At 36.1% G+C, this 16,385-nt stretch overlaps 1 protein-coding gene across 14 annotated transcripts in view; it reads left to right on the top strand.

Annotated features, from left to right (window-relative positions):
* The window catches only part of robo2 (roundabout guidance receptor 2), a 627,127-nt gene that overhangs the window by 583,800 nt on the left and 26,942 nt on the right, over nucleotides 1-16,385 (top strand). For 6 of the 14 annotated variants that reach the window (XM_031896601.1, XM_031896594.1, XM_031896595.1 and 3 more), the window contains 7 exons: nucleotides 1,431-1,613; nucleotides 4,436-4,462; nucleotides 5,366-5,434; nucleotides 9,210-9,252; nucleotides 11,702-11,829; nucleotides 15,018-15,299; nucleotides 15,596-15,721. In XM_031896601.1, the coding sequence (XP_031752461.1) occupies nucleotides 1,431-1,613; nucleotides 4,436-4,462; nucleotides 5,366-5,434; nucleotides 9,210-9,252; nucleotides 11,702-11,829; nucleotides 15,018-15,299; nucleotides 15,596-15,721 (858 nt within the window). The remainder of the gene's footprint in view (nucleotides 1-1,430; nucleotides 1,614-4,435; nucleotides 4,463-5,365; nucleotides 5,435-9,209; nucleotides 9,253-11,701; nucleotides 11,830-15,017; nucleotides 15,300-15,595; nucleotides 15,722-16,385) is intronic. The other 8 variants (XM_031896598.1, XM_031896603.1, XM_031896604.1 and 5 more) reach the window with 4 other exon arrangements.

Below are 16,385 nucleotides of genomic sequence, written 5' to 3'. Positions count from 1 at the left end.
CAGTACAAGCACAGGGACGGTAGTGTAAAGTAGGTCAAAGAAGCTTTGATCCTTATAGCCGTTGGCTTTTAGTAAATAAACTCAAAAGACAGGACCTACTGTGGAGGTTAAAAGAAAGTATTAACATTTATATTCAACAATCATCTATAAAGACATCTGCAGTTGCTGCTTTGAAATTCTATTTTAAAACTGTGTGTGTTCTACCAGATAACATACTATTAAATATCACTATAAGCTGTACAGGAATATTTTTTGCACGTGTACTGATTATGGAATGTGTAGAGGTGTTTCATATGGCTTAGCGTGTTTCATAAAGTTAGGTGATGCACACCTTCCATCAATGAATAGAAAAGTCTATTTACATATACAGGCATGTGATCCGTTACCTGGAAACCCATTATCCAGAAAGTTCCGAACTGCGGGAAGGTCATCTCCCATGGACTCCATTATAATCAAATAATTATAATTTTTAAAAATGATTTCCTTTTTCTCTGTAATAATAAAACAGTACCTTGTACTTGATCCCAACTAAGATATAATTACCCCTTATTGGGGGCAGAACAGCCCTATTGGGTTTATTTAATGGTTAAATGATTCCCTTTTCTCTGTAATAATAAAACAGTACCTGTACTTGGTCCCAACTAAGATATAATTACCCCTTATTGGGGGCAGAACAGTCCTATTGGGTTTATTTAATGGTTAAATGATTCCCTTTTCTCTGTAATAATAAAACAGTACCTTGTACTTGATCCCAACTAAGATATAATGAATCCTTATTGAAAGCAAAACATTCCTATTTAGTTTATTTTACATTTAAATAATCTCTTAGTAGACTTAAGGTATGAAGATCCAAATTACAGATAGATCCCTTATCCGGAAAAGCCCAGGTCCCGAGCATTCTGGATAATAGGTCCCATACCTGTACAAAGAATAGTATGCTTTGATGCAGTCCACTTAACATGCAAAAGAATCACATCTTTGCTACCAAAGTCAGTCAGTATACAGGTATAGGATCTGTTATCTGGAAACCTGTTCCAAATAACAGAAAGACCATCTCCCATAGACTCCATGTTTGCCTCCAATGTTAATAAATACACCCCTTTCTTTACCTGTATATCCCAGAATAAAAGAAAACACTTAAAAATGTAGTAACTCCAAATCCAAGATTCTAACATGTGTGTGTGTGGAATATCCAAACATAAATATGTATCTAGAATGAAGACATTGCATTTAAAAGACACATGGCACTATTCATATATATATATATATATATATATATATATATATATATATGTATGAGTAAATGATTGAGAGCTAACACTATGCAATATATATATATATATATTGCATAGTGTTAGCTCTCAATCATTTACTCATGGTGGAAATGGACCAATAATGGGGATAACGTAACTGTTAATATTCTGTTGCAGGAAATCGGAATGAAGTTGTGATCACAGAGAATAACAACAGCATAACAGAGCAAATAACTGATGTTGTGAAACAGCCGGCATTCATCGCAGGAATTGGTGGTGCCTGCTGGGTAATACTCATGGGATTTAGCATTTGGCTCTACTGGCGAAGAAAGAAGAGAAAGGGTCTCAGCAACTACGCTGGTAAGATGTGGAATCACAATGGCTTGCTATTTTGATCAGCGGGTCGTAAAACCATTTGAGTTATGTTCTATAAAAGTAGCTGGAGATATGCCACTGTAATATTTCAGGCAATTCCAGTAAAATCCCTGCTGTATTTAATGAATTGTATTCCTATGTGTAATTAGAATGCAATTGTGCAAGATAACTTAAATTCCTTTTGGAATAACGGCTGACTGCATCCCTGTATTTTACCAGAAAGATAGTGGGTTTAGCAATTTACTCGACAAAGCACAAATCCCATTTGTTTAGACCCAAATGTTGCTTCCTTTATTATTTTATCATTGTCATATCTCATTGGACACTATCATTGCTTTAACCCTTTATGTGTTACAGAGTGTTCTGTATTTAGAGTAATACAGTTTTACAGTGTAATTTAGAGCAATACAGTTCCTACTTCCTAAGGCATTTCTTTGGCGTCTATTGGGTTATAATGATTCTTGTTGTTTTCTTGTGCTAATAGAAATTTACAGCTGAGATACAGATATAGGACCTATTATCCAGAAAGCTCAGAATTACAGGAAGACACTCTTCCATTCACTCCATATTAATCAAATAACTCTTTTAAATATTAGTTCCCTTTTCTCTGTAATAATAAAACAGTACCTGTACTTGATCCCAACTAAGATATAATTACCCCTTATTGGGGGCAGAACAGCCCTATTGGGTTTATTTAATGGTTAAATGATTCCCTTTTCTCTGTAATAATAAAACAGTACCTGTACTTGATCCCAACTAACATATAATTACCCCTTATTGGGGCAGAACAGCCCTATTGGGTTTATTTAATGGTTAAATGATTCCCTTTTCTCTGTAATAATAAAACAATACCTGTACTTGATCCCAACTAAGATATAATTACCCCTTATTGGGGGCAGAACAGCTCTATTGGGGTTTATTTAATGGTTAAATGATTCCCTTTTCTCTGTAATAATAAAACAGTACCTGTACTTGATCCCAACTAAGATATAATTACCCCTTATTGGGGGCAGAACAGCCCTATTGGGTTTATTTAATGGTTAAATGATTCCCTTTTCTCTGTAATAATAAAACAGTACCTGTACTTGATCCCAACTAAGATATAATTACCCCTTATTGGGGGCAGAACAGCCCTATTGGGTTTATTTAATGGTTAAATGATTCCCTTTTCTCTGTAATAATAAAACAGTACCTGTACTTGATCCCAACTAATATACAATTAATCTTTATTGGTGGAGAAATGATCCTATTGGGTTTATTTAATGTTTAAATGTTTGAGACTGAAAATAGAGTAATCAATGTGAATTGACCCCAGAAAACACCAGACCATGAGCATTCTGGATGACAGGTCCCATAACTGTATTGAGACTTATATTTATTAATTACTTGATGCTAAATATTTTTCTTGTGTACCTTTAGTCTGGAACCAACGGCTCATGTTAATTATACTGTATACACAACAGTAACATATAGACATTCCATTAAAGCTTTTTTTTTTTTTCTTCATCCCCATTTTCATAGACAGAGCTGTGCATGTGATGATCATACCTGTAATGAAGTCTTTAGCATTTCCATCTAGGGTTTGCTGGTACACAAGAAATGTATGCTTCTTCAGGACCTGAGCACCTCGTTAGATCTTTGTGATAGGGAAGATCAAATAGATGGGATTTTAGATCAAACTGATAGTACTTCAAAGGATGATCCAAGTTGCAATGTTGTACCGTTCTTTCTCTTGAGAAATGAGTCATGTCAGATGCTTCAATTTCCTGTGAATATTAATGTGTAGTCAGATGGATATACTTTGAAAGGCAACATGACTACAAGAGAACTTGTAAAGAGGGTGATAAAATCTTATCTGAACATTGGAAGAAGATTAGGAAAGAATAGGAGAAACATGCAATTAGATATCCTGGTCATTATGTTCCTTGTTCTTGGTGGTTGCCACTTCGAAAGCGATGTCATTTCCATTTCAATCTGAAGGTACACATGTATATCTATATATATATTTATATATAATATATATATATATATATATATATAATAGAAAGAGTGCCGCACACACAGGGACTTGATACAAAAGAAAAAGTGTTTTTATTGAAAAAAATCCAACGTTTCGAGCACAACCAGTGCTCTTCCTCAGAGACAAACCAACAGACCATATCCCAACACCCACAGTAAATGTATTAAGTATCAAGTTCCTGTGTGTGCGGCACTCTTTCTATTATATTTTTGTTTTTGACCTGCACCAAGGGCATTTGGACTTGAATAGGGTGTGCTCCTCCCTGTGTACTATATATATATATATATGTTCACAAGGTCCAGCACTCTATTTCTCGTGATTCAATGCTTTTAATTTATCATACTTGTGTATCAAACATTTTAGTCAACATTGTGCCTTTATAAATAAATAAATAAATATATATATATGTTGCATGTTTATCAAGAGCACCAAGACCTGGGAACACAATGTTTTGAAGAACCTCTTGTTAACAGAATTATCCTATCTAAAAAGAGTCAAGCAACCTTCATCATTCATTACTTCTCAATAACAGCATTGCTTGTGATGTTTCCAGACTACTGTCATTGTTATTATTGCACATGGACAGCAGAATGCATTGTTTTGGCAATACGTTGCAAGACTTCACTGGTTGGCTACTGCTGGTTGGCTACTGCTTCAAACAATGTCATCATACCATGTTAAACTGTCTCATTTCCATTGCTCAATGAATACTGAAATGTCTTGATACCCTCCTTTCGCTGGTGGGAACGTTTGTAACTCAAGTTCTGTTTCCTTTCTTGTTTTGCAGTTCAGTCTTTCACCTTTACCCCTGCAGGTACTGTCCGTTAGTCTGTGTTTTTTTTATTTTTCTATTTATATTTTTCACTGCCATTATCTCATTAAAATCACTAGCTCTCAGAATTAAATATAATGAACCCCTAAGAGAACAATGATGCTTAGTCAGTAAGACTCAGCAAAGGGCTACAGTCTTCCCTTGTATTATTCTATAATAGGTTTTGTTAGTTGTGCTACTGGCAAAGCCATTACTTCTGCTTATGTGCTCCAGAAAAATCCTTTAGGGAAATCTTCAGTTGTCAGTGCTGATGTTAATCAAAGTGATCACTACATTCTTTCACTGAAAGGGTTTTTTCTTTAAAAGTTATATTTATTTCTGAGAGAAATATATTTCATGCAGCCTTCTTTATGGAGATGAGCAAATCATGGTGAACAAAATTCTAATTTCAGGAGAATCATGGTTATTCCAAAAATTTTAAATAATTATCCATTTTACTTGATCTGCACAGCAAGTTTGTGCAGATTTTTGCTCACCTCTACTGATTAACCCCAGATTTGGCAAAGAAGTCTCAATCAATATGTCTAAGACATGTGAGACTTGTGTGCCACTATTAGGGTTAATTTCAGGTATGGGCAGCTGGTGGCTTTCCAGATGATGTTGAACTACAACTCAGAGAATACCTTTGGCTGCAAGTAGGAAACTGAGAATTGTAGCTCAATCTTTGGAGGTCCTCAATTTTTGCCATGCCTGAATTAAGGAATGCCTACTGCTTAGTGTTTAGGAAACTGCTCAAAGAAACCTCTGAAGCTTCAAACCATGACCTCACCAGTAATGTGCTAGATATACATTTTACGCATCATTTACACTGCAATATAGATAATTACAAATTCACTTTTATCCCAAACGGGCGAAAATGTCCTTTCTTTTACATCCTCTACATAGATTCCCCAGATACAACCATGCACCACAAGGTTGCACTTGGCACAAAGAAGGGGAGCTGGCACAAAACAGGTATACCCATTTGATATAATCTAGAATTATATCTTAAATGATAGACTTAAAATAAAGAAATCCTCACAAACCTAAAGTTCATCAATGGCGCACTACAAACATAGCACACCTAACTTTTTTTTGTGTAAACCCTATGCTGACCCAACCAAAACTGTTTGACACAAGTGCAAAAACAGTGAAAAACACTTAGGGGCCCATTCATTAAAGCACATATTTTTGTTGGTTAAAAGCACGATTGGAAAAAATTCGGAGTAACCACGATAATTTCTGATGTTCAAAAATGTCACGAAAATTATTTTCCCTGTCGTACGAAAATATTGTGGTTGCGATTCGAAAGTCACAAAATTTTCGGATCCGAATGATCGTAAACAGCGCAAAAACCTTTCTGGCTTTGAAACCTTCAATGCATGACTTTGGAAGCCTCCCATAGGGCTCAATGGCACTCTGCAGCTCCAACCCGGCCCAAGGAAAGTCTCCCATAGGGCTCAATGGCACTCTGCAGCTCCAACCTGGCCCAAGGAAAGTCTCCCATAGGGCTCAATGGCACTCTGCAGCTCCAACCCGGCCCAAGGAAAGTCTCCCATAGGGCTCAATGGCACTCTGCAGCTCCAACCCGGCCCAAGGAAAGTCTCCCATAGGGCTCAATGGCACTCTGCAGCTCCAACCCGGCCCAAGGAAAGTCTCCCATAGGACTCAATGGCACTCTGCAGCTCCAACCCGGCCCAAGGAAAGTCTCCCATAGGGCTCAATGGCACTCTGCAGCTCCAACCTGGCCCAAGGAAAGTCTCCCATAGGGCTCAATGGCACTCTGCAGATCCAACCTGGCCAAAAGATAGTCACGATACCAAAGCTTGAATGAATTCCGAAATGGTCATAGTCTTTGAGAAAAATACTACTTTTTCGTGAAATTTAACAAAAACCACGAACAAGTTTAATGATATTATCGTGGTCATTACAAAAAGTTCTACAAATTAGAAAAAATATGATTTTTTTTTTTTTTTTTAAATTGTGCCTTAATGAATGGGCTCCTTATGCTTGTTTGTGTTCTTCTTTTTTTATCTGCTAGAAATCTCTTATTTTCAGTTCATCTCTGATTTGGGCACATATTTATCAAAGGGTGCTAAAAATACAGCTCACCAAAAGGGAACAATCCAGTTTAATATTAATTTGAATAGAATGTTTAAGGGCATATTTAGAGTTTACTCTGTAATCAGACTGGTATGCCCCTAAAAATCCGTTTGGTAAACTTTGGTGGTCACTGTTTTCACCCCTTGAAAAATAATCCGCTTGAAAATGAGTAAGTTTAAAAAACATAAGTATTTACTAAATACTTATAAAAAATTTACCCCATTTTGAGGCAAGAAATTATAACAAATACAATACAGGTCTAAATCATATCAGGGCTGCTATGCACAATATTCTCATGGTCTTTAGTTCAGCTAAATTGATAATTATATGCCTTGATTGTCATGTCCAGATGACCCATGTGGTCAAATGCAAGATGGGGCTGGCACCAATGTGGTTTTTTTTTTAGCATTTTTTAATATTAATGTACTTTTCATGCATATTTAATTAGAATTTAACACTCTGATTTAGCCCCCCTGAGGCATACACATAGGACTTGTGTCATTTCACTTTTGTCAACAGAAAACATTTCTATTTTATCTGACAAATCTGAGAATTAGGCCTTTGCATTCTTAGGTATTATAACTGAACATGGAAGACTAAAAATGAATTTTCGTTTAAGGTGTAACTTTAAGGACATTGCCTTTTTTGTATTGAGGAGCCCTTATTTCAGCAGCTCTCTTATAGGAGGTCTTGAAAGCTTTCTATAGAAACAGATATTTCATAATATGAATATATCGTTTTTCAATGTCATAGTCCCAAAAATGTCTAAAATAACTCGAGTAAAATAGAAATAAAATTGTAGAGAGTAACATCCTAAGAATTTGCATTTGGTCTTAATTTTTTTTATTATTCGTTAGTCATATATTAGTTGTTTCACTTTTTGTTCAGCAACTTTCCAGTTTGGTGTTTCAGCAGCTATCTGGTTGCTAGGGTTCAAATTACCTTAGCAACCAGGGTGTGGTTTGAATAAGAGACTGGTATATAAACAGGAGAAGACCTGAATAGAAAAATGAGTTAGAAACAGTAACCATAACAATAAAACTGTAGCTTTACTGAGCAATAGTTTTTTGGCGGTGGGGTCGGTGACCCCCATTTAAAAGCTGCAAAGATTTAGAAGAAGACGGCAAATAATTGAAAAACTATAACAAATAAATAAAGAGGACCAATAGAATCAGCCATTCTATAACATACTAAAAGTGAGCTTTAAGGTGAACCACCTCTTTAAACTTAATAAGAACCCTTCCCATTGACTTTTATAGAAGACCTGCGGACTGTGCTCAATTCAAATAAGGTGGGAGGAGACACCTAGGCATCCTCCCCTCCGTCCCAAGAGGTGCAGGTCACAACAAGGCCCTGTCCCTACGGGCTACTCTAGGACAGACAGTAAGGAAAGGATCTCCTAACACTGCTCTTTTTGCACTTTTATAAAAGAAAAATCCAGTGCTCCATGCAAAGAGGGTGGGGGGGCAAGAGCTGCTAAAGGAGCTCTTGCACCCCCTTATTGCTCTTGCACTGCACTTGAACCCCCCCCCCCCCCCCCCCCCGGGTTAAAATCATTTTGGCAGTTCTCTTGTGGATTTAAGACACTATGAGAAAGTCACCAACCAAGTCCAGACCATAACCAAAATAGCTACTTGCCATTCAGATGTCAGCTTATAAGAGGAGAGTTCTGTCAAACTAGTGCAGCTTAACTAGACTGCAATGAACTCTGACAGGGATTCCCCATAGTAATTAAACAAGGAATGGTTAGAATATGTTGTTTCCAAATGGTATTCCACTATCTGTTGTGATCAGAGAACTCTACAGATTGCAAGTCTGTACATTTAATCTCTTCTTAACCTTTATCACCTGAATTCCCTGCATCTTAATTAAGTAACCTACCAACCTCTACTACAGATTACCTGTAATGCTGACATGATAACATCAACTCGCAGCAAAATAGCTTCTCTTCATGTCTTTCTGTATGGCTAAAGTCGTTGCGTGAACATTATTACATCTGTCTTTTACACCCTGTTCACATGATGCTACGTTTATTTTAATGGAGACTGTGTTATTTTTATGGAAACTAAGATGTCTGCATTTTGACATTAATTCATTATATTGTTACACAAATGACATTACTGTACTAAAATATATATTTTAAAACTAATTGAGACCAAAAATCCAAAGGGCTGTGATAAATCACACTATTGTGCCATTGTACTGAAGCATAGCCAGTCAGCAATCATTATTACCACGTCAGTTTCATATATATTATTATTAAACCAACAATGTACTTGTATGCTGTATGTGACAATAATGGAGTTACTGCCAATTGTTAGCCTGGAACAATGTTTATTGCAAGTTGAAGTAATACACACTTGATTTCTGATATACAATTAGAAGAAATGACATGCATCAAGGTTTTATTATTCTTACTTAAAAGAGGTTCGAAAATGTTGCATTTGTTATGGAAAAACACCATGCAAATAACAAAGGCCCAAAGTATGACTTATTTATTGGGCAATGGGTCATGATAAAATTAGGATCTTCTTAAAAATGAAACCCATATTTTAATAGTTGTCTTTTTTAATGAATTGCATAGGGAAAAAAAGACTCAATATGCTATGGGCCAAACAATTAATAAATTCTTTCATTTATCATGCAGTTACATTCCAGAGAGGAGATGGAGGACTAATGAGTAATGGAAGGTAAGTTGGTAGCTTTATTCATTATAAAGCCTCATAATTAACAACCTGAAGTAAAGGCTTTGGATAAGGCCAAGAGGAATAATAATATGTTTTTCTATATATAATGATGTTTTTAACTTGATGCTAAATGCCTCAGCTGATGGAGGGGCTCCTGATATATGGGAAAGAAAGTATCTTTGCATATAGTAATTCTTGCTCTTAAACTATGGAATAAACAAATAACATAAAGATTTTGCCTATTTAAAAATGTATAAAATAATAAAATCAAAATAAAACCTTTTGTATTCTATGTACTATGTATGTACTATGATGAATTCTAGACTTGGCATTTACAAAGACTCAATGTGCAGTTGTCTGGACACTAAGTCCATACAATAATAAAAGATTACCAGCAACACATGTATTTATTACCCAGATATTTATTACATTATCTTGGTTTTAGCGAATGAAGTTGCTGCTGTTTATAAGTGCACAATGGCTCTTTCTGAATTGCTGTGAGTGAGCAATTACACATAATCGATCACAAAATAAATGATTCATGGATGATAAATTGTCTGTAGATGGATACAACTGGATTCCAGTACTGGGTACTCAACTGAAATTGATACAACACGATAACACACACATATATCCTCATTTACATTCTTTTTGTCAATATGGAAATTGTAATTAGACCTAGGTTGGAATTTTCAATCTCTCATTCAATCAATTCTTTTGCAAAGGGAGATTAATCGTAATGAGATCTTGTAGATGTTGCAAGAGAGGTATCTGTACTTTATTGCTGTTACCTTGGAAACGTTTCTCTTAGGCATTGCAATCGTAAGGGTTTATTGGTGAAGTGCAATGATTATTAATGATTCCTTTGATTTAAAGATGTATAGAACCAAAAAAAAAATCCTTCTCCCTCTTTGCTCTGCAATGGAAATGAATATCATGATGAATGCTTATGCTTTACATGGGACTAAACAAGAAGAATTCCTGCTCCATTCTGAATAATTAGCTCAGTTGTTCCCAAGTTCAATCTCCAGTATCCAACAGCAGGTTGTTATGTGTTATTTCTGCTCTTAGCCCCTGATTAACCCAATTAATATGACTACTAATTTGTAAAAGAGCAGCTTCCTTGTTGAAAGATAGACTTGGCTTAAATCAAATAGAAAAATAATTAAATATGAGACCAACTGACAAAGGAGAGCAGAAAGGTGGCACAGAGTATATGCACTGGACACATGATTTCATTAGTGAGAAAGATGTTATTGCAGTGATTGGTTTAGAGAAACTAGACGGGATTAAATATTGGTTTACGGTAAGGTAGGACTTAAGAAGATATGGAGAGAATAAAGAGTATTATTTTCCTGTAGAAATGAATCAAACAAACTTTGGGGAACCATGGGAAATGAAAAAGCCTCAATGATAAAAAATACAAATAAAAAAAAGCTTACTAGGTAACAATTGCTATTGGCTGAGCAATTATGACATTGATACTTCATCTCTAAAATATTGTCTATATTTTTTTCCAAACATAAGAAAATATCTAAAGCATGTAGTTGAACACACCTCTATTCCTATAGTTCTCTTAAAGGACTGGGGCATGGCCCTATTGGACACTCGGAGTTAGAGGTTTTCAGTCTGTTTAGTTCAAGCCTCCCCTTTGAGGTTCATCTACTCTGATCCCCCTTAACTTCTAACAAACTTACAGGTACATGAAACCCCTATTCTATTAGTAATTTAACCCAAAGTTTGTCTGAATAACCTTCAATATGGTCTTCTATATTTGACCTAAAAGGCCAAATTTCACCCTGACTGACCTTTAGACTGAGCCCCGCAGCCTTTACTCCAGCCCTCCCCCAATGGGATCAGCCCCACAGTTTGATAGCCACTGCTTTAAGTAGTGCACATAAAAATACTTAAGGTCCTCAAGGAGATTGAAATATTATTATTAGTTTTATTAATTCTGCTTATTTAACAATGTATACTTTAATACATAAAGTAGGTTTATTAGCTGCATTACCTAACAAGGGGTATCGTACAACCAAGCCGGTTAGTGTACCTCGAGTGTTAGCCCTCAGGAGACAAGAGCAATAACTGTAGTTTTAGTCCGTTGCCCTAAATCTAAAATATAGTGGAAAACATAAGGACATTTGACTATTTGTAAAGGAAACAGGAAAGAAAACATAGCTAAACATCCAGGAAACGATTCTTTCTGAGCAGTCATTTTGAGTGATTGCCCTGGTGAGGAGGTCATTCATCACTAAGTCACTTGTACGATTGTTTTTCCTTGCTGTTCGCTTACCCTCTTTTTCCAAGCAATACATTTAATTCAGACTTACTGTGTAACAACCAATGAATTGTGTGGTAGAATCTAGATAAAACTGAGTTCTTTAATAAAACACTTTAACAGGTATAGAAACTTACTTAATAATATGTTCCTGGTTTTTTTTTCTTGCTACAGTCGTCCTGGACTTTTAAATGCGAATGATCCTAGTTACCCTTGGTTGGCAGACTCCTGGCCAGCTTCCAGCATGCCGGTGAATAACAGCAACAATGGACCAAACGATCTCGTTAATTTTAGTTGTGGAGGTTGGTACTCATAAAAGTGACAATACATGTTTGTCTACCCTTCTGCACCGGTATCTAGCTGGGTATTTGTCCATAATGCTTGTAACTGGGTACATATATGTCTGGGACTATTATATTTTAGATCTGGGGGTTTAGTTATCAGGTCAAACATTGGTGCATTTATCAAGGGTAGGGTGGCACTAAACATCACAACTAATGCCAACATTTGGTCAGACATTTCAACCGATTTTGACCCTTCCTGACACACAACCATCTAGACCTTGTGGGGTGGGGGGATTTCAATTACTCTCTCCAAGATGAAAATATCTATATATTTTAAAGGTGAAACGATTTGTGAGATGATCTGTCATCTGAGATGATATGCACAATTGATTGTTACACTAAGGTTCAATCAGATTTTATACTGAAATTTCTTATAAGGGCAGATCATTCTTTTAGTTTTCTATACACTACATACAGAGTGACAGAATTTGTGGTATTTGCCATAACATTTTATGCTAAAGGGCATCTCTGCAATGTATCAACTGGGAAAGGCTTTTTGCAACAAGGAGTATTGCAGCAAGAAGTAAAACAAATCGAAAATTAGTTTTAAATGTGTAAATAGTAAAAAAATTAAGTAAGAAGAGGTGGCACCCTTATTATCACAGGAGGGTCAATTGGTTGATGAGAACAGGGAAAAAGCATAGATTATAAACTGTTATTTTTAATCTGTCTAAACAACTAAGGAGACAGTTAATGAAGGTTTCCTTTTTAATAAATCCAATACTAGTAATATAACTACTGATGCACTCAGGAGGAAATTCAAAAGAGACTTGAACATGTCCAGGACTGCATGGTATTAAATTATAGGAACAGAACTTTCAATTGAAGCAGAGTAGGTGGTTTTTACAGTGAGGGCAATGAGTTTGTGGAATACCTTGCCGGTGAGATTACGTTGGCAGATTCTACGAATGCCTATAAGAGGTGCTTGGATGAGTTCTTGTGGTTTTGATTCAAGGAGAAGCAAAGTCAAGTTTATTGGGAGGTACCAAATTGTTAGAGACCCCTGAGTAAATTAATTTCCTTACTTCCCTAGACTTGTGCACCTCTTTGGAAAAAAGTGTACTGACCCAGGGTTCTTTCAAAACAATGTGCCGCTTAGATCTTGGACACAAGTTGTACACCCCATTTAATGAATTCCTCCTTCTCTGTAAACCTAAAACACACCTGTCATCTGGGGGAAAGGAGGGGATTGTATAGAGTTCTTTATCTGTCATTAGATGAACTTCCACAGGGTGAGAGGATGTTAGCAAGGGCAAAATCAAATTAACTATACATTAGTATTTTGTAATTTAAAAAAGCACAAAGCAAAATGTGATTTTTTTTAAAAAATTTGATAGAAATGATCATATTTCAGTAGAACCCCAGTTTATTTAGCTTATCAACATTGACATGCTTTCTATTGCTTCCTTAAATACAAATCAATTGACAGATTGAAATGTTCATATGTCTTTTATGCACAGTCAAAGTATGTGTATGTATTCCTCTTCCTATTTATCCCTCTCTTAATAGAATGATGGAATGAGATTGTGTTATTATGACAGATATGTAGATTTTTGAGGGTTGGCTTCATTTGCAAGTTTTATTGCTAAACAACATGTAAAAGTGAACACTCTTGAGATATGGAGATTTTTAAGTTGTGTGCATCACACCCTTGCAATTATTCTTTCTGTGTCTTCATATAGATTCATCCACTTCCATTTAATAATGCACCACTGTCAGGTTTATTAACTGATGCTAAAGTGTGTACGCTCTTACTAATCTATAGAATGGCAAATAAAATCAACAAAAATAAACCAGGGGGGCACGGTAGGCATTGAACACAGCTAAGGAAAAGTGCCAACGCCAAGTGTATTTGCTTTGTGCTCTGAACCTACCAAATTCAAATTCCTTATTCTTGACTCTTAGTGGATGCTACTTGTTTTATTAGAGACAGGAAAAGATATACATTTGCCATATAGGATAAGTGTAACACAGCAAATATCAGTACTTGGTCTGGGGATTATTAGTAAAACAGGAAGACAAGTTACATTAGTTACATTATGTGCTGGGTTTTTTGTAAGGTGCAAAGTGTAACTGTCGTGCAAGCTACAGTATGTACAGTATAGTGTATTACATTTCAGCAAGGATAAAGTTATTTGTAAAAAGGAGCTCAGTAGCCAAGCTGTTATCTTTTTCCTTCTGCCAGAACTGTCCTTAGTGGTGATGATGCCTGGGAGCCTCCCATTGCTCTATGACTGTGATAACATATAACCCTATTTAAGGCTACTTACAATGTATGCTGTTGAGTGTCTCAGTAAGGGCTGCCTTCAGAAATTTCCTGATCCATGACACCCAAATGTGCTGTGTCCCACCCTAATCCCTTCCCAGTTCTCAGCAAACCCAAGTGCCTTTTCAGCAGACCAAGCCTCCACTTAAGCTCGACCTCTGACATGGGTCCTGCCTGTCTTCCCTATGACAGCCCATATTTCAGCTGACAAATATGGAAACAAACTATATGGGAATATCATAGCCTGTGAGCTGGCTTTTTTCAGTTCCTGGCCCTAGGTTTAACTTCATTTATATAGCTTCTTGCATTTTAACTGTAAGTGCCATAAAAATGTAAGGGGGTACATTAGTTTGCCTTCTAAATGTATGTACATTCTCTGTTTTGCCATTAAACATCTGGAAAAGGATCATATAAAAAATGATTGAAAAACGCATGCTGTAGCTGAGAAAAAAACATTTATAGTGTTTTATTTCAATCTATTTGGTAGTTTTTCATTGTTTTTATGGAGGTTGGTGGTTTTGAAAATGTGCGGATTCATTTTCTCGTTATTTGTCAATAGACTAGACAGCTTGACATGAAATGAAGTATGGAAAATGTTCTTCTGCAGTGAAATATTCTAAACTTGGCGTTCTCACTTGAAAGTATAGGGAAAAAAAAGGATGATTTTAAGCAGTGAAACGTGAAGGACAATGGTTGGCCTGTCACAAATGCTGATAGCTAAGTGATAGTTGTACATCATCTATCCTTCATTGGCTCATGGACTCTGTCTCAGCTTAAATGCAAACGTACTGAATGACACATTTATTTTTCATTTCAGACCTCAATATTTCAGGTTCCCAGTGCATCACTTATTTCTTTCATTCTTCTATGTTTACTGCAGATGTGCTGCCAACAGTTCCAGGTCAAGGAGAAAAAACAGCGACTATGCTTTCTGATGGAGCCATTTATAGCAGCATTGATTTTACTACAAAATCTAGCTATAATTGCCCAGGACAAATTGCACAAACCACGCCATATGCTACTACGCAGATACTACATTCCAACAGCATTCATGAGCTGGCAGTTGACTTGCCTGATCCACAGTGGAAATCTTCCATTCAGCAGAAATCTGATCTCACTGGATTAGGCTATTGCCTTACTGACCAAGGCAAAGGGAGTAATGGTAAGTTACAGGTCTATGTCTTCACGTCTCTTTCAGATGCATGCTTTAAAGTTTAATTTAAAATTTCTGTTCAGCTTTACTAATAAAGAACATATTGCATGCCTTCCTTTCCCTCTCCTTCCTGTTAAAAAGCATTTATTTGTGAGCAATGGATAATAATAAACCTAACCTAGCAACTTCTGTGGCCAACTTACCCTCACCACCCATGCTTTGAAAGCTTATTGCATGAGGTGCATGAGCCTGTGCTGTATACTAATCACATGATATCACTGAGACCTTTACCCTTTAACCCTTAGCCTTACTTTACATTCCTGACTATCGAATGGCTGAGGGATTGTCAAATAGAATACCCCACAACCAGTCACAGGATTTCAGCACCACCAGCTCTCACAACAGCTCAGAGAGAAGTGGCAGCCTTTCAGGTTGGTTAACTGTGTCAAACAGGACATGTTTTGTGCTTGTAAGATGCTCGGTTCAAAGCTTATGTTATGCTGAAAGCAACTTATTCATATATCTGCCTTACTAAAATATTGCATGATTACTTCTTGACTAACTCCATTTCCATGCCAATTGTTAAGTAATTTGGGTGCTGATTTTATAGAAGTTATAGACTCAGCCACATGCCAAATAACAGATTTTTTTCCTTGGAAAAATAAAGATTTTAGAGTATATTTTTAAAAAACAAATTAAGATTTGAGTTAGTTCAACTTCAGGCCTCTCTAAGAGCTCTTAAATTAAATTTTCTATAAAGCCCAAATTAGTTTGCCTATTTATTCTCTTTTCCTAATGACTATTTTGGCCTCTTTCTGGTGGATTTTCATACCTTAAATGACAAATTATTCTAGGCATTTGAGTGTAAGGTGAGGTGTGAATAAATATATGGAACCTGTGATGCAGAATGCTCAGGACCTGGGGTTTTCTGGATAAGGGATTTTTCAATAATTTGTATTTCCATACCTTAGGTAAAAAAATAATTTGACCATTAATTAAACCCAATAGGTTTGTTTTACCTCTAATAAATATTAATTATGTCCTAAGGAATAATTTTTAAAACTCAATTCTTTGATTGAATTGAAATCTATGGGA

The sequence above is a fragment of the Xenopus tropicalis genome, chromosome 2, assembly GCF_000004195.4.
Source record: "Xenopus tropicalis strain Nigerian chromosome 2, UCB_Xtro_10.0, whole genome shotgun sequence".
NCBI classification, from domain to species: Eukaryota; Metazoa; Chordata; class Amphibia; order Anura; family Pipidae; genus Xenopus; species Xenopus tropicalis.
The sequence above is the reverse complement of the archived record's forward strand: the minus strand, read 5'-3'. Positions and strand labels throughout refer to the sequence as shown.